The sequence below is a fragment of the Melitaea cinxia genome, chromosome 18 (assembly GCF_905220565.1).
Source record: "Melitaea cinxia chromosome 18, ilMelCinx1.1, whole genome shotgun sequence".
NCBI classification, from domain to species: domain Eukaryota; kingdom Metazoa; phylum Arthropoda; class Insecta; order Lepidoptera; family Nymphalidae; genus Melitaea; species Melitaea cinxia.
In genome coordinates, this window is record NC_059411.1 from 1,018,961 (window position 1) to 1,043,210 (window position 24,250).

A 24,250-nucleotide genomic window follows, 5' to 3' on the forward strand; every position below is an offset into this window, starting at 1 on the left:
ATTAAATTAAAAATCATCAAAATCGTTACACTCAGTTAAAAGTTATGCGGATTTTCGAGGGTATCCCTCGATTTCTCTCGGATTCCATCATCAGATCTTGGTTTCCTTATCATGGTACCGCACTTAGGATATCTCCTTTCTAACGAAAAAAAATAGAATATCCAAATCGAACGACGAAGTTATCCCCGAACATACATAAAATATATGAGAGCGTTTCTTATTTTTCTCATAAATGGAAATATTATTTATTTTTATATAAAATATTTAGCGAGACGCACAGAAGACTAAATAAGCAACAATTTCTTAATGTAGTTATTTTTCTTAGTGCGGTGTATTTAGCTATATTGGTTCCTATTCAGACCCGCCTTTTTTAATTTTTTGCGATTTTTGTGATGGTTAAACCGTATTTGTGTGTAAAGATTGTATGGGGCTATAGAATTTTTATGGTGTCACTCGGAGATGAATATATTATCTTTTATTTGAAACCAAGATATCCTCGCAGTGTGACTCCTAAGTAATTAAAATGGTACCTGAAAAACACTGATATTTGTGGAAAAATGTGATAGCGTCCTTAACCTCCGATCGTTCTCCTACATCGAGAAAGAAGGCTATGCCTAGCAGTGGGCTATTGCAGGCTGGATCGTCGATCAGTAGTAGTGTGGGGGTAAGGCGTACCGGGGTGCGTGTCGGGCGCCGCGGGCAGTAACTTGGTGAGCAGCGACAGCGCGGCGCCGCGCAGCGCGGGGTGGGGAGAGGCGGCCAGCGGGGCGGCGGCGCGCAGCAGCGCGTCCGCGCCGCCCGCCCCGCCCCACGCGCCTCCGCGCCGCACGCCCCACGCCTCCACTTCCTGCGGGCATTGTGCACATTCATATATAGCATGTTCCACTCCTGCGTTTTTAATATTTATTTGTTAACACTTAGGCACCCAGTAGCACCCCTTAAACTATAGGTAAAGCCGCCCCTGTCCAAAGCCTATGGTCCATAGCTCCTGCTCCTGGGCAGTTGATTTTTTACCTGAACTCTTTAATATCCTTACAGAAAAAAAGGCAGACTTAAGTTCTAGGAGAGCTCCTGTTTAATCATATAATATATATATATATATATATATATATATATATATATATATATATACAGAGTGGGGATGACAATACGACAAAAATTGATAACACAGGTAATACTAGTTTATAGGAGTATTTCAAAACCATCAAAAAAGTTCTAACGTCAAAATCAAAAAAATGATTTTTTCAAACAAACTAAATAAGAAAAATATAATAAAATTATACTACAACATGTGTGACTATAGGTTCACTGACCTGTTATGACGCGCGGTGACACAACGAACTACTACGAACTAGGTACGTTGGTTTGTTTGGTCGGTCATAGTAGGTTACTAAATTTTTAAATTCTATCTAAAATAATTATCTTCTTATAATTTAATTCATTAATTTTGACATGATGTCGCCATTAGTGGCCATATTTTTTAATTTATTAAAAGGTCTAATAATTCTATTTTTTAACTCATCAACTGTATTTACGTCTGTTGAGTACAAGTCGTTTGTTACAAAACTTCACAGAAAATGCGGGATTAAGCATTGATCTTCCCGTATCCTCTGAAAAGCATTTGAAATAGTGCGGCCATCGGTTGGACAAATACGGGTGTTCCCATATCTCTCCCGGTACTTCTGTATTGCTAAATTAGCCTTGCTGTGGCATTCTCCGTAAACAAAAATCATGTACTCCGAAGCTGTGTAATTATTGGCATTATTAACTTGGCATTGTAAATAAAATAAAAACTATTCTTACTATTAACACTAGCGCCTAATTTCGCACAATTCACCTAATAACTATTAAACTAGGCATTTATTCTACGTTAATGTTCTTGTCACTATAAAAATAAAGCGTTAACATATCGCACAATCACTCCAAGTCTTTCGAGATCATCCAATAATTAATTAAAACGAACAAAACTCGTGCACATATGTGGAAAATTGACAAATCAACGCGTATGACATCAAGAAACATGAGTACCTAAATAAACGGCACAGAGACCACTGGCCGCTTGTCGCGTACGCGGCAACTCAGGGAAAAACTAAAAACAGGTTATAACATGTTTTGTTTACGCTAGCCTACGCACCAGGGCTGACAGATGTACGATTTTAATCGATACGATTTTTTTTTTAATTTTTACTCATGTACGATCGCTAGACTAAAATCATACGCAAAAAGTACGATTTTTATATTCCTATTACCTGGAAGCATTTCATAATTAAAGAAACAACATTCACCGGCAAGCTTGAATTTCGTTAATTTCCCTTACTTGAATGAACCTACCACTTTTATATGAATGAGGACTCTTTGAAAAATCATATAAAGGCTGTATTTGTTTGCTTTCTAATGAAACTTATAATTTATCTTGTGGTAATAATTGCGACTTGAAAAAAAAAATACATTTTGAAATAAAAAAACAATTTGAAAATTATAAAACACTGGCTCAATTTGCTTTAAATTTGTTATGTTTTCCCCATTACAGTGCAATCTGTAATGTGAACGAGAATTCAGCGAAGTTAATTTAATCAGAACAAAACTTAGAAACAGTTTATCCAATGATACCCTTAAGGGCACATTATTAGCCTAGCAATTAATAAGAAGAAACGAAAATGATACGAATTTTAAGCCAACAAATTCTTTTGTTAGAAAATATGCCCACAGAAAATTTTGTATGAGTGTGACAAATTTTTCTAGCAGCCCTGGCACAGCCAGTTGTCCTTTACACCGTTAGACGTTCTCAGGGTCATTGCAACACACGTGCCACGTTGATTGTTTTTTTCAGCTGTTGCAAGATTTAATATTTTAATGTAATAACGTGGTATTTTATTATTAATAATTGTTGTTATTGTTATTTGTTGTCTTTATCGCATTTGTTGAACTGCTCGAGCAAAAGTTTCGCGAATATTTTGATCTTGAAATAAATATAGTCAATGAAATACTTAAATTTATTAAATATTGTTGATATGCCATGTGTGCTCCCCGTGATATTACCTTCTTGCAAAAACTATGTTAGATTCAGAATTTAGATTTTCAGAATTTAAAATTTAAGCATTAAAAAAAACAATAAATTTTTTAAAAACAAACAATTATAAAAAGAAAATTATTAGAATCGTACTGAATATTAAAACTATTTAACAAATGTTTTCAATATGTCTAACACAACACTGACCTACCAAAATAGATAACAATTTTGTACGTTTTTAAATTACGCGTACGCGTAATATTATGTTTGTACCGATCGCGCTCAAAGGGTCGTTAACCTGCGGGTGACCGTTTATTAATGTTATACAACACGTAGTAATTTTAAAAAATGAAAAATCATATTTTTTGACTAAACTACTGGATGAATTTTATTGATTTTTTGTATGTGGGCTTGGAATATCATTACATATACGATGTCAAAGTTATTGTCGTATTGTCATCCCCACCCTGTATATATATATATATATATATATATATATATATATATATATATATATATGCTGTGTGGCTACGGCACTAAAGAATTTAGCCACCCCCTCTCTTCCCGTGGGTGTCGTAAGAGGCGACTAAGGGATAACAATGTTCCACAACCACCTTGGAACTTAAGAAGCCGACCGATGGCGGGATAACCATCGAACTGCTGGCTTTGAAATACACAGGCCGAAGACGGGCAGCAGCGTCTTCGGTGCGACAAAGCCAGTACTGCGGTCACCAACCCGCCTGCCCAGCGTGGTGACTATGGGCAAAACACATGAGTTCACGTTATTTTTGGCGTAAACTTGTGGAGGCCTATGTCCAGCAGTGGACTGTATAGGCTGTAATGAATATATATACATGCGTGTGTGTATACTTTGTATTTATATGCATTATTTCTGTGTATATTTATAAAAAAAGTATTTAGTTATATCGGCCGGCTGTTATCTATGACACAACTATTAGGTTGCTTACCTTAGGAACAGACGACCATGTGTGTATATGTTATAAAATATTATTTATTCATAGTGGTGTTATAAATTGGCAAGAGAGCTCGACGGATGCCGTACCTGCAGCAGCCAGCTCAGCTCGTCAGGGGGCGCCACCCGGCGCCGCAGCGCCTGCAGCGCGTGGGGGGGCGGCGCCGCGCTACCGGCGCCCTCGCCCCCCGCCAGCCCCGCCAGCGCCGCCTGCGACCTGCGCACACCCCCACGTTACTGACGACATCTTCATATCACATCGGTTCATATTGTTAACACGAGATGAACTCCATACCAACTGTATCGCTAGTGGGCAAAATCGGAGATAAATGGATTCATTGAAGACGGCCGTAAGACTTGTGGCGACATCTATCGCGCGAAATACCAACGACTACAAACTACGTAATTAGAGAAAACTGACGTATGCTACATCGCGCTATCAGAGTTTTCAAAGTGATTAAGTATATATACAAGATCCCGACAACAACCGTCGGGGCGTTAGCCCGCCAATCACAACACCCGTCTGGCCGGAGGATCCTTCCCTTTTCGATGGCGGACGCGATTCTTCACAGTACGTTTCACACGCTTCGCCAAAGACTAAACACTAAAAAGAAATTTCTTCCGTGCACTTCAGATCGAATGAGGCTTTTTTGTTAGCGTATCTTCGACTACGCTCCCGTAGCGATGCAGTCAAGTGTTACGTGAGAGGCAATAGGCATATAGCTCGGGCACGCACGCGACGGTGTCCCGGTGCGCCAGCAGCAGCGCCTGCGCACGCTGCGGGCGCGCGGCCCGGTAGCGCCGCAGCAGCGCCGCCACGCGGTGCGCCAGCGAGCCGCCCGCGCCGCCGCCCAGCATGCCCAGGAAGCATTCCAGGATGCCGTGCACCTCGTCCCTGCGACAGACACGACTCTTGTTGAGAAAATATACGTACACGCGCATCTCTACACCCGCAGACCACTCACCCGGCCGGCGGCTCGAACAGGTCGCGGTCGGGCAGCACCTCGACGGCGGCCAGCAGGTGCTGCAGCTGCAGCTGCTGGCGCGCGCGCACGCCCCGCAGCAGCGCGCCGGCCAGCGACAGCGCGCGCCCGCCCGCCCCCGCGAGACGACTGCAGACCACTCACCCGGCCGGCGGCTCGAACAGGTCGCGGTCGGGCAGCACCTCGACGGCGGCCAGCAGGTGCTGCAGCTGCAGCTGCTGGCGCGCGCGCACGCCCCGCAGCAGCGCGCCGGCCAGCGACAGCGCGCGCCCGCCCGCCCCCGCGAGACGACTGCAGACCACTCACCCGGCCGGCGGCTCGAACAGGTCGCGGTCGGGCAGCACCTCGACGGCGGCCAGCAGGTGCTGCAGCTGCAGCTGCTGGCGGGCGCGCACGCCCCGCAGCAGCGCGCCGGCCAGCGACAGCGCGCGCCCGCCCGCCCCCGCGAGACGACTGCAGACCACTCACCCGGCCGGCGGCTCGAACAGGTCGCGGTCGGGCAGCACCTCGACGGCGGCCAGCAGGTGCTGCAGCTGCAGCTGCTGGCGCGCGCGCACGCCCCGCAGCAGCGCGCCGGCCAGCGACAGCGCGCGCCCGCCCGCCCCCGCGAGACGACTGCAGACCACTCACCCGGCCGGCGGCTCGAACAGGTCGCGGTCGGGCAGCACCTCGACGGCGGCCAGCAGGTGCTGCAGCTGCAGCTGCTGGCGCGCGCGCACGCCCCGCAGCAGCGCGCCGGCCAGCGACAGCGCGCGCCCGCCCGCCCCCGCGAGACGACTGCAGACCACTCACCCGGCCGGCGGCTCGAACAGGTCGCGGTCGGGCAGCACCTCGACGGCGGCCAGCAGGTGCTGCAGCTGCAGCTGCTGGCGCGCGCGCACGCCCCGCAGCAGCGCGCCGGCCAGCGACAGCGCGCGCCCGCCCGCCCCCGCGCAGCGCGCGAACACGCTGCGCGCGTTCGCCTCCGCGCGCCACATCCTGCAAGCACCGCCGCTGTAGCGTCCGGTCCGGTCACGCGGTCGCAATGTACCCAAAACAATTTGCGACCGAAAGTGGATACTTATGTTTGAGAACAATTATGAAGAGTTCTGATTGTGTCACACTTTAAATTATGTTTTTGGATCTGTCATTAATATAGGTGTTATTGAATGGATTAAAATTTTTATTTTTATAAGCGTAGTAATCAAGTTGGTTCTGACTGAACAACTCTATAGTGAGTAAAAAATTTTTCAGACGTCATGGCTATGTTCACTACTTCAACTACTTATATTAATAAATTAAATATTGTAGATAAAATATATTATTAAGAATATTACAGCCTAAATTAACTATTACGATATCAACAATCATCTGGACCGGTCTATCACCAGCATACAGAAGTACTAGCACACTGTAGCAGTAACGAGCACTTCCAGACACAGCACTAGCATACTTCTGCGTGTACTCCTTGGAGTGGTGGTGGGGCGCGGGCGCGGCCAGCGCGGTGAGCAGCGAGTGCGCCACGCGGTCCGTGGCGCTGGTGGAGCGGCGCCCCGCCGCGCGGCTGGCGGGGTCGGCGGTCGGCCGGGGCGCCGCCGGGGGCAGCTCCTCGCACTCGCGCAGCAGCTGCACCACCTTCGGGACCTGGCGACGGTAACGAGGGTTAGGTATAAGTTAGGGTTGCCAAGTTATTAAACCTGCTGGTCAAAGAGACTTGCCTGTTTGGCTAGATATTGGATTAAAAAAGTCGGACACTCGAAATTATGAAGGGTTTTGAGTCTTAGTACGACATATGAAAAACCCAATTTGTGCTTCGGAAGTGCGAAGTTATTGGTCAGAAATAAGAAACCTAACAAAAGCAGAACATTGTTTAATTTGACTGGGCAAGTGCTCAAAAAACCTAACTATGTCTAACTTTGGCCGAACGCCTGAACGGTCTGGTTTAGGTACTTTGACACACCTAAACAATATCGAATATAGCGCAATAAATTAGACCAACACTGTGCATTTTACTTCAGCGCATATTTTACCGCTCTTCTCAATTGGATGCGCTCTGCAACATTCATAACATTTAAGAACTTCAATAGACACTTTGATGCCATATTGCTTTGTAATTTTTTTTAACATTTCTTCTTTGCCTGGCTCTTTCCCATTTCATTTGGGCCCTTCGTATCTATCATGTGCCTCCAGACAACACGGTCCTGGGTCGTCTCTTTGTTGACTTGGGCTTCTTTGAGGTTCTTATTTACTACAGAAATCCATGTGATTCGTGGTCTTCCTCGTCCTCGGGGTTTAGTTTCGATATCCAGCTCTTTTCTGGTCATGTGGTCGGATGGTTTCCTCATGTGTCCGTACCACCACAGGCGGCTCTCCTGTAGTTTTTTTGGGATAGGTCTTACTTTGAAGGTTCCTCTTATGTGTGTGTTTCTGACATGATCCAGCCTAGTCACACCACCGCCCACCCATGCATCTTCATCTCTGTTCAGTGTAATTGGTTTTCGTGCTGCTTTTTGAGAGGCCAGCATTCGGCTCCGTATATCATGGCCGGTCTAACGGCTGTTCTGTATACTCGTCCCTTTATGCGAACGGGCATTCGGCTGTCACCTAGCACGCCGGACAGTTCTTTCCATTTCATTCACCCAGTATTCGATGGATGACATCGGTGTCTATTGACCCATCTTTACTGATGATTGATCGTAGGTACTTGAAATGGTCTACTTCTCTTAGCTGGGTGTTCTGAAGACAGATGGTGTGTTTGCTGTTGACGCAACTAAAGTTGCAATGCATGTACTCGGTCCTATCTCTGCTTATTCGCAGACCTGATGTTTCCAGAGCTTCCTTCCACTTTTCCAAAATCTGCTGTAGGTTATTCACATATTCACTGATGATGACTACGTCGTCCACATATAGGATGTCCCATGGCGGCGCTCGTTGCAAATGTAAACATTTTAACATATTATATTTTAGACATCAAACACGGGTTATTTATTTTAATAAAAACATGCAACTATCGGTACCATTTGGTTCACATTGAGTCTAAATAATATTTAATAGTTTCCCTAAATTAAAAGAAAGAGTGTCCCTTAGATCACACGACTGAAGTGAAACTTCTGCACAATAGGTTACACTTTTAGCAACGCTCTCGTCACGCATTCATAAGCTTACTCCTCGAGTCATAAAGAGCGTGCATAAAGAAGTGTCACTTCAAGGAGCTACAAGCAGAGCTGACCTTCATGTAGAGCAGCAGCAGCAACAGAGGGTGCTCGCGCGAGGCGGCCAGCGCAGCGGCCAGCAGCGCGCGCGGCGCCGCGCAACAGCGCAGCAGCAGCGGCAGGCGCGCCTCGATGCGGCGCCGCGCGGCCTCCAGCCCCGCGCCTTCCGCGTCCTCCATTCCCCCCGCGCCCTCAGCCGCCTCGCGCGCCTCCGCACCTATGTAGCCCACCAGCACGCCCAACTACACAGAGCAATTGAAGCGAACATCAGACGCGGCCGCTTCCATTGACAAACTCAGGCGGAAATCGGAAACCACTCAACGGCAAAACGAAGATCTCATTGAGAGTGTCAACGAGTTAAATGGAAAACTGAGTCTGTGCAACTTCAATATTGAAAAGATTTTTTTTTATCTTATAACATACACACACGATCATCTTTTCTTATGGTAAGCGACTTAATGCTTGCGTTATAAATAACCGATATTACACCCAGACGCAGGCAGGAATTGAACTCGCCACGCGCAGAACAGAAAGTAAGACAACTACAAACTAAGCCAACAGACTACCCGCTAAATAATATTATAAATAGACAAACGCCTCAGTGCGTCTCCCCCCGAGTCATGACAGACAAGTTAAGCTGGCGGTCCTAATAGGGTACTTTCGGTAGTGAAAAATAAATTATAAAATTTGATAAAAATTAAAATGTATGTAGAAATACAATTAAATATTCTGATTTGTAATCATAAAAGCACATTATTGTTTTATTATATTGAAATTAAGTCGTATATTTTAATCTGTATATCACGTGACCTAAAACACGATCTGCCATGGTATGACGTCATACGGGCAATAACAAAATTCTGTCAGTGCTGTAAATAGCTAGGTACATATCTATTAACTTTAACTTCAAAGAGTGTGAATAGTTGTGCTCTTTCGTTAGTGCATTTCATTTGTACCTACTTATTTATTAAAATGCAAACCCGTTTTGTAAAATCATATGGTACGAATCTGCCAAAAATTGATTCAATGGTGCTTGCAAAGTTTTTTACATGTAAGCCTGGTTTCTGTTATGCCGAATCCCGGAATGTTAAAACATCTTTGGGTAAAGCTTTAGATTAAGAACGATCGAATTTCGGGATTGTGGTGGGCAAGGGGAAAGGGTGGGGGACACTACCCCCTGTACCACTGCCACACTTCGAAACCCCATGGTTATGGACATATCCATGGTTAAGGTTTTGAGATTAGAAAAAGAATTCCGCAGCTTTCACACGTTATTTTCACACTTCACACATTATTTACACATTTCACACGTTATTTTCACATTTCATACGTTATTTTTATAAGTTATTTTCAAACAGGAGTATGTAAAAACGATCTCGACTCCAATATGAACAAACGATACAACTGACGTTACTCATGCTCCGTCCCGTAGCTTTCATATGTTATTTTCACATTACGCACATGATTTTAACATTTCACACGTTAATTTAACGTTTTCACACGTTTTTTTTATCAAACGACACAACTGATGTTTTACGACTGAGAAAAAGATTCTTTAAAAAAAATGACGTGCCACTTATCGTTTCGCTCCAGAGAAATGTAAGAATAAATTCGTTGTTTTTGTCTAAATAACTGTAAAGGCAAAGGTCTAAGACCATACAGCCTTATTTCCTGTTATGTTTTTTACTTAAATATATTTTATTTTTATTTATTTACTGTTATTAAATTAAAAATATTAATGACTAAAGATGTGTGGATTTACTGGTTCTGCATAAAAATGCACGATATTACCAATTATAGTACAGAACATATGTTTTTCTGTAATATAACTACGTAGTTTCTAGACAATTGTTCTCTGTGGTTTCTATATTTTGAATCGCGGTAGCATCACATTTAAGTATAAATATGATGGTTCAAAAGTGTCTTGTCATTTTTTATTAAAACATCTATTTCTTAGTTGTTAAACATTAGTTGTATCGTTTGCTAAAAAACCCTTTTGAAAACGTTAAATTAACGTGTGAAATGTTAAAATCATGTGCGAAATGTGAAAATAGCATATGAAAGCTACGGGACGGAGCATGAGTAACGTCAGTTGTATCGTTTGTTGATCTTGGAGTCGAGATCGTTTTTATTTTGAAAATAACTTATGAAACGTGAAAATAACGTGTGAAATGTGAAAATAGCGTGTGCAATGTAAAAAAAAAACGCATGTGAAATGTGAAAATAACGTGTGAAAGCTGAGAAATTCTTCTTCTAACCTCAAAACTTTAACCTTGGATATCTCCATAACCATGGGGTTTGGAAGTGTGACAGTGGTAACAGGGGTAGCGTTCAACCCCCTTCCCCCACGGTCCCGAAATTCGGTTTTTCCTAATCTACAGCTTTACCAAATATTTTAAATATAAATTTTAAATAGTACTTTAGTTCCATATATGATTGTCAGATATGAAAATCAAACCACATAAATACCTGGTGGTGCGACAGTCTTAGTGAGTCCTCGGGCGAGTGGTGTTTGGGCGTGGTGCGGTCCCGTCCCTGCCACACACGTGGGCTACCGATCAACGTCTCCGCGAAGTCCAGCACTGCCTTAGGAGACCAGCCCCTGGAGATGAATTATAAAACATTATTGTAGTGGTATAATATATTGAATTCGTAGGTGTCGCAAGAGCCGTGGAGCGTCCGCTAGTAGACGCTGTGTCCCAAGTGGCCGCGCAGTGCGTACCCGTGCGCGGTGAGCGCGGCCAGCACGGCGTGGAGCGTCCGCCAGGAGGCGCGGTGCGCCAGCAGCGTCACCAGCAGCGGCCGCCACGCGCCGCCCCCCTTCTCGAACATGAGTTTCATCTGGCGGCCCAGGGTCTCGCGCTGCAGCTCCGACAGCCAGTCCAGTAGGAGGCCGCAGCCGAGGCCCCGGCGCGACAGCACGTGAGCCACCGCCTCGCCGCCCTCTTCCGCTTCCACTTTCACCTGCAGGGAGACGAATAGCGAACAGGGTTTTAGGAGGGTTCCTTTTAATTGCGTCATAATAAACGTGTAAAATATTCTGGGAAATTCAAATGTTTCAATTCATTTAAAACCTCACCTGAACTACATGTCGGATGAGTTTCACTTTATTAAGTTCTTTTTAGACAGTATCGGTTTCGATATCTTTATCTGCAGGCCTAGCATGCGCGCCACGACAAAATTTTGTCTACCCCTTTTCTCGTATTATCTCTCTATGTCTACAGTAGCTAACATGCGTGCACGCGATACTCTTCTCGTTACGTAAAGAAGAGATAATCATTAAATTTTAGTGATCTGTGATATTTATCTCTACGGAAGCTAACATGACATCGTAATTTTGTCGAATTTTGTCGTTTTAGGAAGAGAAACTTCTCGTCTTCAATATTATCGACGAGAAAGACGATAAATAAAAAATAAATAAAACCGGGTGCCTATTTTTTGTATACCATGGCGTTTCCCTATTATAATTATATAATTTCGGTATACGAAGAGCGGGAAATGCGAAAAGTCGAGTAAAGTGTGCCATATAATGACACAAAAAACGTATTTGCGCCCTGTTGCTTCTTATTCTAAATAATAATAATACTTTATTTCAGACCAAAGTATAAGTCCATATTGGGTTAGTACAACAAGACAAGACAACATTCAGAATAAAAAACAAAACAAAATTATATTAAAAAAATCAATAACTAAAAATAAAATTAAATAGAATAAAAGTAAAATCAATAATCAAAAAAAAAATTCAAAAATTCAAAAAATTTTAAAAATTAAAAAAAAAAAAAACAATGCGTGATAGAATTACAATTATCTAATGTGCGACAAGATATAAAGCACAACACGAGCATATTGTTTTACATATATAATTAAATTCATTTACTTACGCCGTTTTATTTTCCATATTAGATTTTTTAAATTAGATATACACTTTTTATCTTAGCCAAAAGGCCGAGAACATTGTTAAATAAAACATGTGTCACTCGTTTGAAATTATACAAACTTTGGCTCATCCCGGTTTGGCACGATTGGTCAATAACCTTGTAAATTCAACTTTACGACATAAGAAATAAGAATGATATTCAGTTGTGATTATGGTTGATAATGTTTCTCTACTCGACAAGGCGAAGTCTTCGGAAGAGAATTTTGTCTCTCGTAGTGCGCATGTTAGGGTAATCGAGAAAATACTCGATGTAGACATTATCTCTCTCTCTCGTCAAGAGATATCTCGTTGTATGCATGCTAGGCCGGCTGATGTAGTCCCTGAGCGTAGCTCAAACTTACCGGCGAGTCATAGCAGCCCTCCTGGTTCTTCTCCAGCAGGTGTGTGATGGTGTCCACCACCACCTGCGCGTCTTGTGTCTCGATGATCACGTTACCCAGCGCCTCCAGCGAGCTGGGTGTCGCAAACTCCAGCACTAACAAACAAACACAAAAATTTAAATAAATAAAAAAGCATATGCGTTTCAAGACGCCCAACAGAAGTCATAGCTTAAACTTCGAAGCGTCTGTCTAAAATACGGCTAGCGCTGTGAGTTAGAGTGAGAGAGGAGGAACCTACCGCTGCCGTATGTGTGAGAGAAAGGGAAGCCAAAAGGGAAAATGATTAATATCATATGAAATGGTAAATAAACGAATCAAATAACGCAACGAGATCATTCGTTCAATAGATTGTACTCCTCATATATTTTTTCATACCGGGGGCCTTATGTGAAAATCGATTCTGAAGGAGTAAATTCTAAAAATATAGCCTATAGCCTTCCTTGATTAAAAAAATTTTTGATCCGAACTAGCTGTTTCTCAGATTAACCTATAATATTAGTATAGTACGGGTAAACCCCCCCTCTTCCCGTGGGTGTCGTAAGAGGCGACTAAGGGATAACAGAGTTCCACTACCACCTTGGAACTTAAAAAAGCTCGAACTTGTGGAGGCCTATGTCCAGTAGTAGACTGCGAAAGGCTGATGTGATGATGATGAGGATGTGATGGGTAAACATTTTTGTAAGGTAGAGTGTAAAGATTAATGAAAGGTGTACTGCTGCTGTACGTACTAGTAACCAGCTGGTCCTTGTTAGCGCGGACGGGGAGGTTGAGCAGCTCGAGGTCGCAAGGGCGGGCGGGGTCCCCGTGCGCCGCGTGCAGGGCGTCCGCCACCGGCCCGCGCGCCAGCTTGCACTGCTCCAGCAGGGCGCCCGCCACCTGCGACAGGGTTGCATGGGGCTGTACCGGGTTGTGTAGCATGTTGTATCGTGGCGGTGAACATCACACGTACACGCTATCTCTCGACTATCGATATTAAGCTGAGTTACTGCTGAGTTAGGCACTTTAAATGATACACAAGTGTATATAGTTTAAAATTTGGACTGTATTTATAAAGTAACATATATATATATATATTTTTTTTCTTTACTTTACTTTCGGTCAGCTACAAAATAATCGTCATTTTGCAAATTAAAATTATATCCCTTTTTAATATATTAATAATAGTTGTAGATAATGTAGAGCTATCACTTATTTCGAATGTATGAAATGAATGCACTACTAAGACTTTTTTTTACAACTAGGTTGACTAACAAACTTACGGCTGACCTGATGGTAAGCGTTTACCGTAGCTTATAGACGTCAGCAACACCAGTAGCATCGCAAACGCGTTGCCGACCCTATCTCTAATCCCCTTCAAGAGCTCTGGTCACTTTACTCACCACTGGAACGCAATACTGCTTAAAAGCAGTATTATTTAGCTGTGATTTGTAAGGTCGAGGTACTGCCCCGGTTGGACTACTCCAAATTGTTATCAGGATATATTCTACTGCACCCTAGCTCAGTTAAATTAGCAAGAAACTCCTCAGTTACTCTTTAAAGTTCACAAAATATACTTAAACGTCGCTTAATAAGAATTTAAAGCCTTTATACAAGTCAATTTTTTTTAACTTTTCACACTCAACGGCCCCCAGTAGGATTTTCTCCTATGTCGGGGGTCCGGAAGTACACACAAGCACAAACGCCCAGACCACGACAAACATCTGTATGGCCAATACAGATCTGTCGTGGGCGGGAATCTAATTCACAACCGCCAGCGCAACAGTCAAGCTATACGTGTATATGACGCTCGTCTCACCTCGTGCAGGCCGCTGGGCTTGAGGCGAGTGAGCGCGCGCAGCAGGGGCGCGGCGTAGGCGGGGCGCCGGAACAGGCCGCGCACCCCGCCCGCCCTCAGCCCGCCCAGCACCACCCGCGTCGCCGGGCCCGCGCCCGACTCCTCCGCTAACATCTGAAAACGATAACTTGTGTTTGACAACGGACTACTATGCACTGCCCTTATCGAATACGGAACAAGAAATTTCAGACATGTTGATGAGCTTTAAGTGAGCCATATGGGCTACGTTATATCTCTCCTGGTTAGATGTCTATGCCTTTTTCTTATGGAATCCAAAACGAGAAAGAATTACAGACATGTAAAAGATCATTAAATAAGTCATGTATGCTACAGTCTACCGGAGAGGTTACTGGTCCAAATTTTTCTGCGTAAGTAAGCAAAATTGGATGTTCGATTTTACTTTCGCCTGCATAGGTTTTAAAAACTATACAGATCTATCCCACACACGAAACGTAGTATAATTACACAAGATAACCAGTCTGGAGGACAGCAGTGTATCTAAGCCCCTATTATAAACACTGGTTCATAGAAGATGCAACTCACTCTATGAAGCTGTGAGAACGCCGTGTCCAGGTCTCCGCGATAGGTGTCAATTCCTAAGAAGGTCGTGTTCAGTAGCGCGCCGATCGAGCCCACCTCCAGCTTAGTGAGCTGGCGTGGACAGCTCCAGGGGTCCTCCTCCTCGTCGGGAAGGGCCTCCTCCGCAAACAATGTGTCGTCTGGACCGAATATTACGAAAAATTTTATTTAGCTCCCCAATCACCAATAATAATTTAAGCATACTTTCAAGAAGAGGAATGTGTGTGTGAATTTGTGGCGCGCGAGAGAGAGAGAGATAGAGTGAGTGCGGGCGTACCGGGCGGGTAGGCGGGGCGCGCGAGGCGCAGGGCGGCGGCGAAGGCGTGGCCGCCCTGCGCGCCGCGCGCTCGCTGCACGCGCAGCAGCTGCGCCATGTAGGCGCGCTCCACGCCCAGCCGCACCACCGCGCCCGCCGGGCACGCGTCCAGCGCCGCCAGCAGCGCACTGCCACACACACCGTACACTATACACGACTATACACATGGCGCACTGGCTTCCTATCAAATTGGGTAGTAATTAAGAACATGGTCCTTCGAGCCGGTTTCTTGCATTTGTATATAGCAATTAAGCGTGAGAACTTAAGGAAGTTAGAATTTGATATGTTTCATGTTAAACTTGTTCTTTTTTAGTCATGAACGAGGGTCGCTGTCGATCGACAGCAAGCGGGGAACCGACCTCATGGAGGCGACGGGCATGCCGAAGGTCTGTATAAAGAGCGCCAGCTTGTGCGCCGGCAGGCCCCGCAGGCCGGCCTCCAGCAGCGCGGGCCGCGCCGAGCGCACCAGGCTGAGCCGCAGCCAGTCCGGCAGCAGCGCCGCCTCGTCGGCCTCGGGCGCGTCGTCCACCCACACGCTCTGCAGCCACGAGTACATCTCCTGGTTCGTGTCGACTGCGGAGTTAGAACGTTAGAGCGATCTCAGCGGCCAGCTACAAACATTTATTATTACATAAAAAGAAAATAAAAATACAAATCAACTTTAAAATTTTATCTTTGCCAAAATAAGTGCCAACGCGATAAATATTGATCTGATTTAGGTATTTTTTTTATCGGTGTAAAATCATAAGATAACAGAACTAACCTATTAAACTAACATTATTGATTAGCGAAAGCAATAAATTAAATAAATATATAGCTAAATAGCACAATTATTTCACTCACAGTACGAAGGTCCGAAGCACAGGAGCTTGAGATGCGCATGCGCAACGACTACGTGCAAGTTAGCCCTCCGCCCGTTGGCCCACTGCAACAACATCTTCTCCCCGGCGCTCCACCCGTTCGAGCCCTCTCCACCCTCCTCCATCGGCTCCTGAACTTCCGGGACTTCACTTGACAGCATCTGAACCAATATAAACGACATCGATAATAAGTTTGTTATAAATATCCAAGAAATATATTTCCAAAAGCTGATATAATTATTAGGTAGATTTCCCACTGCTGTACACTTCCATGCATAAACTGGTAACACCATAACTGGATCTCCTTTAGAGATAAATTCGCCCTCGCCAAATGCCATTGTATTAATATTTTGCCAGTTCAATTTTGAAGTGCAATAAAGAAAATATAATAAACCTGTCGAAGATGTGTGTAGAAAATACTGGTAAGCGCGTGGAGGGCCCTGTGCTGAGCCAGCAGGTGCTCGTCCCGGGGTGTCTCCTTGGAGTCCACGGGCGGCAGCACGTAGCTCATCACCGTGGTGCGCTCCATCAGCACCTGGCTGAGGTCCTGTAGAGAATAGGACGGTTAGTACTGTAGAGAACTGAGAGGGCAGGCGGTAGGAGTGGTCATATATATTTATAGTTGTCATCTCCAAAAAATAAGAATATATAACAATTTTAGAATGCCATATTTCTCTTCTTTTGGGTTTGAGGATAAGCATCTGGCTGCTAGCACAGCGCCCTCTATGTTTCCTTTCACTTTTCGGTTACGTGAATCTCTGTCAAATACACTAATTTTTTTTAGTAAATATTTAAATAATAGTTATTATTAAGAACTGGTGATAGCTTTTAATGTTGTTTCTCTTTTCAGGTTAGTTTGTAAGTAATTTAATAATAAATAATATTTTGTAAAATTAGTTTATATGCTAAAATAAAAAACTTCTCTTTCAGAGCAACACAATTATTGTTTTACTGTTCATAATATACAAGAATAATTATAAAATAAAACATTATAAATATAATATAACACTGAGGTAGGGCACAATAGAAAATATCCTGCTCAAAATCTGGGGCAGATAGATCTTATAAAACCTCACAGCTAGACAATCACTGCTTTTAAGCAGTGTTGTGTTCCTGTAGTGAGTGAGGTGACCATAACTACTGGGGGTTGTGAGATAGAGTCGACAACACGCTTGCGATAGTTCTGGTGTTCCAAACGTCTACAAGCTACGGTAACTGCTTACCATCAGATGAGCCATACGCTTGTTTGCCGACTTGGTTGTATAAATAGTCACGGACTCACCAGCACGACCTCGGTGAGGTCGGGCAGAGTGGGCGGCGCGTGCTGCGCCAGGAAGGCCAGGTAGGCGGCCACGTGCGGCGGCGCGCACTCCACCAGGCAGGCCGCGCGCACGCGCCGCAGGGCCTCGCCGCGCAGCGCCTCCCAGTGCCGCAGCGACGGCAGCAGCGCCAGCCACGACCTGCGGGCGGGGCGGTGTCAGTGTGGTCGCAGTGGCGGGGGTGGGGCGCTCACTCGGGGTCGCCGTCGGCGCAGTCTGCGCGTGGCGGCGAGGCGCGGGCGCCAGTCGCGTGCGGTAGTAGTGGGGGGGGGGGGGGAGGCGCTCACTCGGGGTCGACGGCGGCGCAGTCCGCGGGCGCGGGCTCGGGCGCCAGCAGCAGGCGCAGGCCGCGCGCGGCGGCGAGGCGCGTGGGCGTGTGCGCGTGCGCCAGGCGCGTGAGGTAGTAGTGGGGGGGGGGCTCTCACTCGGGGTCGACGGCGGCGCAGTCCGCGGGCGCGGGCTCGGGCGCCAGCAGCAGGCGCAGGCCGCGCGCGGCGGCGAGGCGCGTGGGCGCGTGCGCGTGCGCCAGGCGCGTGAGGTAGTAGTGCAGCACGGCGCGCGCGCCCTCCTCGCTGGCCAGCGTGCGGCGCAGGTGCGCGCTCAGCTCGCCCGCCTTGCCCGCCTCACCGCCGCCCGCCGACAGGAACTCGCACAGGCACTGCACCGGCAGCACGCTGCGCACGGGAGACACGTCACTCACACCTCGGTCTTTGACATCACGTAAACTGAACTCGACGATTTTGACGGATTTTATGAAGTTTAATATCTAAGCATTCGAGAACATAAAAGTACAATACCAAAAATTAAGACCGCGCACGATATAACGTTGTATTGATATTAACCGAGACCAAATTCTCGATCGTACCTCAACTCCAGCCGGTCGTGCCTGAGCAGCTGATGCAGCCAGGGCATGGCGCGGCGCGTGCCGTGGCGCTCCACCAACTGCAGCAGCAGCGCGGGCTGGCGGCACAGCAGGCGGCCCAGGCGCAGCTGACCGCTCAGCGCCTGCAGCGCTTCCAGCACGCCGGCCGGGGGGCGGCGCGCCGCTCCCGTCGGCTCCAGCGTCGTCAACTGCTCATATAATATTACGAGTTAGGGATTTTCCATTAATCATGTGATATTTTTATCAACTTTTTAACCCCCCACTACCTCATTAGTGATATGTAATGAGGTTCTAGAATACCTGTCCTGTGATAAAAAATCACGTGTATTTTTTCGTACAAGGGAAATTGAAATTTCATTTTTAAAATTCTTTCGTCCTTACAGCTCAATTAGTCCACAGTCACTCGTTACCTATAAATCAACTATTCCACGAGGTCACTCGTTCCCTACAGATCAACTAGTCTACAAGGTCACTCGCTCCATACAGCTCAACTAGTCTACAAGGTCACTCGCTCCATACAGCTCAACTAGTCTACAAGGTCACTCGCTCCATACAGCTCAACTAGTCTACAAGGTCACTCGTTCCCTACAGCTCAACTAGTCTACAAGGTCACTTGTTCCCTACAGCTCAACTAGTCTGCAAGGTCACTTGTTCCCTACAGCTCAACTAGTCTGCAAGGTCACTCGTTCCCTACAACTCAACTAGTCAACATGGTCACTCGCTCCCTACAGTTCAACTAGCCGACACGGTACTCGCTCTCTACAGCTCAACTAGTCTACAAGGTCACTCGTTCCCTACAGATCAACTAGTCTACAAGGTCACTCGCTCCATACAGCTCAACTAGTCTACAAGGTCACTCGCTCCATACAGCTCAACTAGTCTACAAGGTCACTCGCTCCATACAGCTCAACTAGTCTACAAGGTCACTCGTTCCCTACAGCTCAACTAGTCTACAAGGTCACTTGTTCCCTACAGCTCAACTAGTCTGCAAGGTCACTCGTTCCCTACAACTCAACTAGTCAACATGGTCACTCGCTCCCTACAGTTCAACTAGCCGACACGGTACTCGCTCTCTACAGCTCAACTAGTCTACAAGGTCACTCGTTCCCTACAGCTCAACTAGTCTACAAGGTCACTTGTTCCCTACAGCTCAACTAGTCAACATGGTCACTCGTTCCCTACAGATCAACTAGTCTACAAGGTCACTCGCTCCATACAGCTCAACTAGTCTACAAGGTCGCTCGCTCCATACAGCTCAACTAGTCTACAAGGTCATTCGTTCCCTACAGCTCAACTAGTCTACAAGGTCACTTGTTCCCAACAGCTCAACTAGTTTACCCCGGCACTCACTCCCTACAGCTCAACTTGTCGACACGATCAGTCACTCCCAACAGTTCAACTAGTCTACAAAGTCACTCGCTCCCTACAGCTCAACTACTCTACAAGGTCACTCGCTCCCTACAGCTTAACTAGTCTACAAGGTCACTCGCTCCCTACAGCTACAAGACCACCCGGTCACCTGCGCCAGCAGCCGCGACGAGTGCTCGGTGACGGGCAGCTTGGCGTTGCTGGCGGCGGCCAGGTGCGTCTCCAGCTGTAACACAGCCGCACGTTCGGCCTCCAGGCGTTCGGTTTCACCCACGCCTGTCCACTCGATGGATGGTTTTCTGTGAACACATTTTTTAATTATATAAACTAACAGCTCATATTCATTTTCAAGTCTGACAGGGCTACATTCTGACAAAGCCCTAAAATGTAACTTTTATTTTTAACCGACTTCAAAAAAAGGAGGAGGTTACCAATTTGACCTATATACAATATATATATATATATTATGTATGTTCGGGGATAACCTCGTCGTTTATGAACCGATTTTAATAATTCTTTTTTTGTTTGAAACGGGATATCCCTGGTGTGGTACCATGATAAGGAAACCATGATCTGATGATGGGATCCCAGAGAAATCGAGGACAACTTTCATAAAAATTTCGGAAAATCCGCATAACTTTTTACTGAGTGTACCGATTTTGATGATTTTTAAGTTGATCGAAAGCTGATGTTTGTCATGTGGCCACATTTAAATTTCATCGAGATATCTGATAACAACATCATCATCATCATCTGAGGCATTACAGCCGCGGGTGGGCCTTAGCCTGGTCCAGCAAAGCTCTCCAGTCCGATCTATTAGAGGCTTTCCTTCTCCAACTTGTTATTCCCAAGGTCTTGATGTCTTGTTCGACGCCATCCAACCATCTGAGCTTGGGCCTGCCTCGACTTCTGCGGCCCTCCGGTCGGCCTTCTAAAAGGCGCTTGGGTACTCTGGCCTCGTCCATTCGCAACACGTGCCCTGCCCAACGCAGGCGCCCAATCTTTATGGTCTTAATTATAATATGTACGATTTTTATTTTTGTGTTACCCACAATTAGGAATTCTAAACATTTTTGAATATCATATCAAAAATTGACCGCTCCAGCGGGATTCGAACCCGCGTCTTCGACATACCGTGTCGACGCTCTAGCCAATTAAGCTATGGAACGATATACTCGCCAGAGCGAAACTTTTGATATGATGATTTTTACTTTCGGTTTAAGCGAACCGTGGCGCCGTCTATAGTGAGTTCTTTACAGAGACTCGTAACTATTCAAAGTTTCATATTACAATGAAAATCTTTGACAGGAGACGACACCATGCTATTTTTAATATGTACGATTTTTATTTTTGTGTTACCCACAATTAGGAATTCTAAACATTTTTGAATATCATATCAAAAATTGACCGCTCCAGCGGGATTCGAACCCGCGTCTTCGACATACCGTGTCGACGCTCTAGCCAATTAAGCTATGGAACGATATACTCGCCAGAGCGAAACTTTTGATATGATGATTTTTACTTTCGGTTTAAGCGAACCGTGGCGCCGTCTATAGTGAGTTCTTTACAGAGACTCGTAACTATTCAAAGTTTCATATTACAATGAAAATCTTTGACAGGAGACGACACCATGCTATTTTTAATATGTACGATTTTTATTTTTGTGTTACCCACAATTAGGAATTCTAAACATTTTTGAATATCATATCAAAAATTGACCGCTCCAGCGGGATTCGAACCCGCGTCTTCGACATACCGTGTCGACGCTCTAGCCAATTAAGCTATGGAACGATATACTCGCCAGAGCGAAACCTTTGATATGATGATTTTTACTTTCGGTTTAAGCGAACCGTGGCGCCGTCTATAGTGAGTTCTTTACAGAGACTCGTAACTATTCAAAGTTTCATATTACAATGAAAATCTTTGACAGGAGACGACACCATGCTATTTTTAATATGTACGATTTTTATTTTTGTGTTACCCACAATTAGGAATTCTAAACATTTTTGAATATCATATCAAAAATTGACCGCTCCAGCGGGATTCGAACCCGCGTCTTCGACATACCGTGTCGACGCTCTAGCCAATTAAGCTATGGAACGATATACTCGCCAGAGCGAAACTTTTGATATGATGATTTTTACTTTCGGTTTAAGCGAACCGTGGCGCCGTCTATAGTGAGTTCTTTACAGAGACTCGTAACTATTCAAAGTTTCATATTACAATGAAAATCTTTGACAGGAGACGACACCATGCTATTTTTAATATGTACGATTTTTATTTTTGTGTTACCCACAATTAGGAATTCTAAACATTTTTGAATATCATATCAAAAATTGACCGCTCCAGCGGGATTCGAACCCGCGTCTTCGACATACCGTGTCGACGCTCTAGCCAATTAAGCTATGGAACGATATACTCGCCAGAGCGAAACTTTTGATATGATGATTTTTACTTTCGGTTTAAGCGAACCGTGGCGCCGTCTATAGTGAGTTCTTTACAGAGACTCGTAACTATTCAAAGTTTCATATTACAATGAAAATCTTTGACAGGAGACGACACCAAGCTATTTTTAATATGTACGATTTTTATTTTTGTGTTACCCACAATTAGGAATTCTAAACATTTTTGAATATCATATCAAAAATTGACCGCTCCAGCGGGATTCGAACCCGCGTCTTCGACATACCGTGTCGACGCTCTAGCCAATTAAGCTATGGAACGATATACTCGCCAGAGCGAAACTTTTGATATGATGATTTTTACTTTCGGTTTAAGCGAACCGTGGCGCCGTCTATAGTGAGTTCTTTACAGAGACTCGTAACTATTCAAAGTTTCATATTACAATGAAAATCTTTGACAGGAGACGACACCATGCTATTTTTAATATGTACGATTTTTATTTTTGTGTTACCCACAATTAGGAATTCTAAACATTTTTGAATATCATATCAAAAATTGACCGCTCCAGCGGGATTCGAACCCGCGTCTTCGACATACCGTGTCGACGCTCTAGCCAATTAAGCTATGGAACGATATACTCGCCAGAGCGAAACTTTTGATATGATGATTTTTACTTTCGGTTTAAGCGAACCGTGGCGCCGTCTATAGTGAGTTCTTTACAGAGACTCGTAACTATTCAAAGTTTCATATTACAATGAAAATCTTTGACAGGAGACGACACCATGCTATTTTTAATATGTACGATTTTTATTTTTGTGTTACCCACAATTAGGAATTCTAAACATTTTTGAATATCATATCAAAAATTGACCGCTCCAGCGGGATTCGAACCCGCGTCTTCGACATACCGTGTCGACGCTCTAGCCAATTAAGCTATGGAACGATATACTCGCCAGAGCGAAACCTTTGATATGATGATTTTTACTTTCGGTTTAAGCGAACCGTGGCGCCGTCTATAGTGAGTTCTTTACAGAGACTCGTAACTATTCAAAGTTTCATATTACAATGAAAATCTTTGACAGGAGACGACACCATGCTATTCCACCGGTTCCACGGTTGGCGCCACGGTTCGCTTAAACCGAAAGTAAAAATCATCATATCAAAAGTTTCGCTCTGGCGAGTATATCGTTCCATAGCTTAATTGGCTAGAGCGTCGACACGGTATGTCGAAGACGCGGGTTCGAATCCCGCTGGAGCGGTCAATTTTTGATATGATATTCAAAAATGTTTAGAATTCCTAATTGTGGGTAACACAAAAATAAAAATCGTACATATTAAAAATAGCATGGTGTCGTCTCCTGTCAAAGATTTTCATTGTAATATGAAACTTTGAATAGTTACGAGTCTCTGTAAAGAACTCACTATAGACGGCGCCACGGTTCGCTTAAACCGAAAGTAAAAATCATCATATCAAAGGTTTCGCTCTGGCGAGTATATCGTTCCATAGCTTAATTGGCTAGAGCGTCGACACGGTATGTCGAAGACGCGGGTTCGAATCCCGCTGGAGCGGTCAATTTTTGATATGATATTCAAAAATGTTTAGAATTCCTAATTGTGGGTAACACAAAAATAAAAATCGTACATATTAAAAATAGCATGGTGTCGTCTCCTGTCAAAGATTTTCATTGTAATATGAAACTTTGAATAGTTACGAGTCTCTGTAAAGAACTCACTATAGACGGCGCCACGGTTCGCTTAAACCGAAAGTAAAAATCATCATATCAAAAGTTTCGCTCTGGCGAGTATATCGTTCCATAGCTTAATTGGCTAGAGCGTCGACACGGTATGTCGAAGACGCGGGTTCGAATCCCGCTGGAGCGGTCAATTTTTGATATGATATTCAAAAATGTTTAGAATTCCTAATTGTGGGTAACACAAAAATAAAAATCGTACATATTAAAAATAGCATGGTGTCGTCTCCTGTCAAAGATTTTCATTGTAATATGAAACTTTGAATAGTTACGAGTCTCTGTAAAGAACTCACTATAGACGGCGCCACGGTTCGCTTAAACCGAAAGTAAAAATCATCATATCAAAAGTTTCGCTCTGGCGAGTATATCGTTCCATAGCTTAATTGGCTAGAGCGTCGACACGGTATGTCGAAGACGCGGGTTCGAATCCCGCTGGAGCGGTCAATTTTTGATATGATATTCA

The 24,250-nt window shown here is 44.8% G+C and overlaps 1 protein-coding gene across 1 annotated transcript in view; it reads right to left on the reverse strand.

The window, feature by feature from the left end:
* Positions 1-24,250, reverse strand: part of LOC123662426 (integrator complex subunit 1) — a 43,776-nt gene that overhangs the window by 3,567 nt on the left and 15,959 nt on the right. Inside the window, exons 13-32 of the mRNA XM_045597269.1 lie at positions 19,785-19,932; positions 18,248-18,453; positions 17,808-18,056; positions 17,346-17,523; positions 16,458-16,610; positions 16,047-16,224; positions 15,563-15,776; positions 15,165-15,331; positions 14,852-15,027; positions 14,270-14,422; positions 13,203-13,350; positions 12,436-12,569; positions 10,880-11,121; positions 10,627-10,759; positions 8,175-8,399; positions 6,399-6,589; positions 5,759-5,944; positions 4,720-4,878; positions 4,074-4,200; positions 676-847 (exon numbers count right to left, since the gene is read on the reverse strand). Of these exons, the coding sequence (XP_045453225.1) occupies positions 676-847; positions 4,074-4,200; positions 4,720-4,878; positions 5,759-5,944; positions 6,399-6,589; positions 8,175-8,399; positions 10,627-10,759; positions 10,880-11,121; positions 12,436-12,569; positions 13,203-13,350; positions 14,270-14,422; positions 14,852-15,027; positions 15,165-15,331; positions 15,563-15,776; positions 16,047-16,224; positions 16,458-16,610; positions 17,346-17,523; positions 17,808-18,056; positions 18,248-18,453; positions 19,785-19,932 (3,539 nt within the window). The remainder of the gene's footprint in view (positions 1-675; positions 848-4,073; positions 4,201-4,719; positions 4,879-5,758; positions 5,945-6,398; positions 6,590-8,174; positions 8,400-10,626; positions 10,760-10,879; positions 11,122-12,435; positions 12,570-13,202; positions 13,351-14,269; positions 14,423-14,851; positions 15,028-15,164; positions 15,332-15,562; positions 15,777-16,046; positions 16,225-16,457; positions 16,611-17,345; positions 17,524-17,807; positions 18,057-18,247; positions 18,454-19,784; positions 19,933-24,250) is intronic.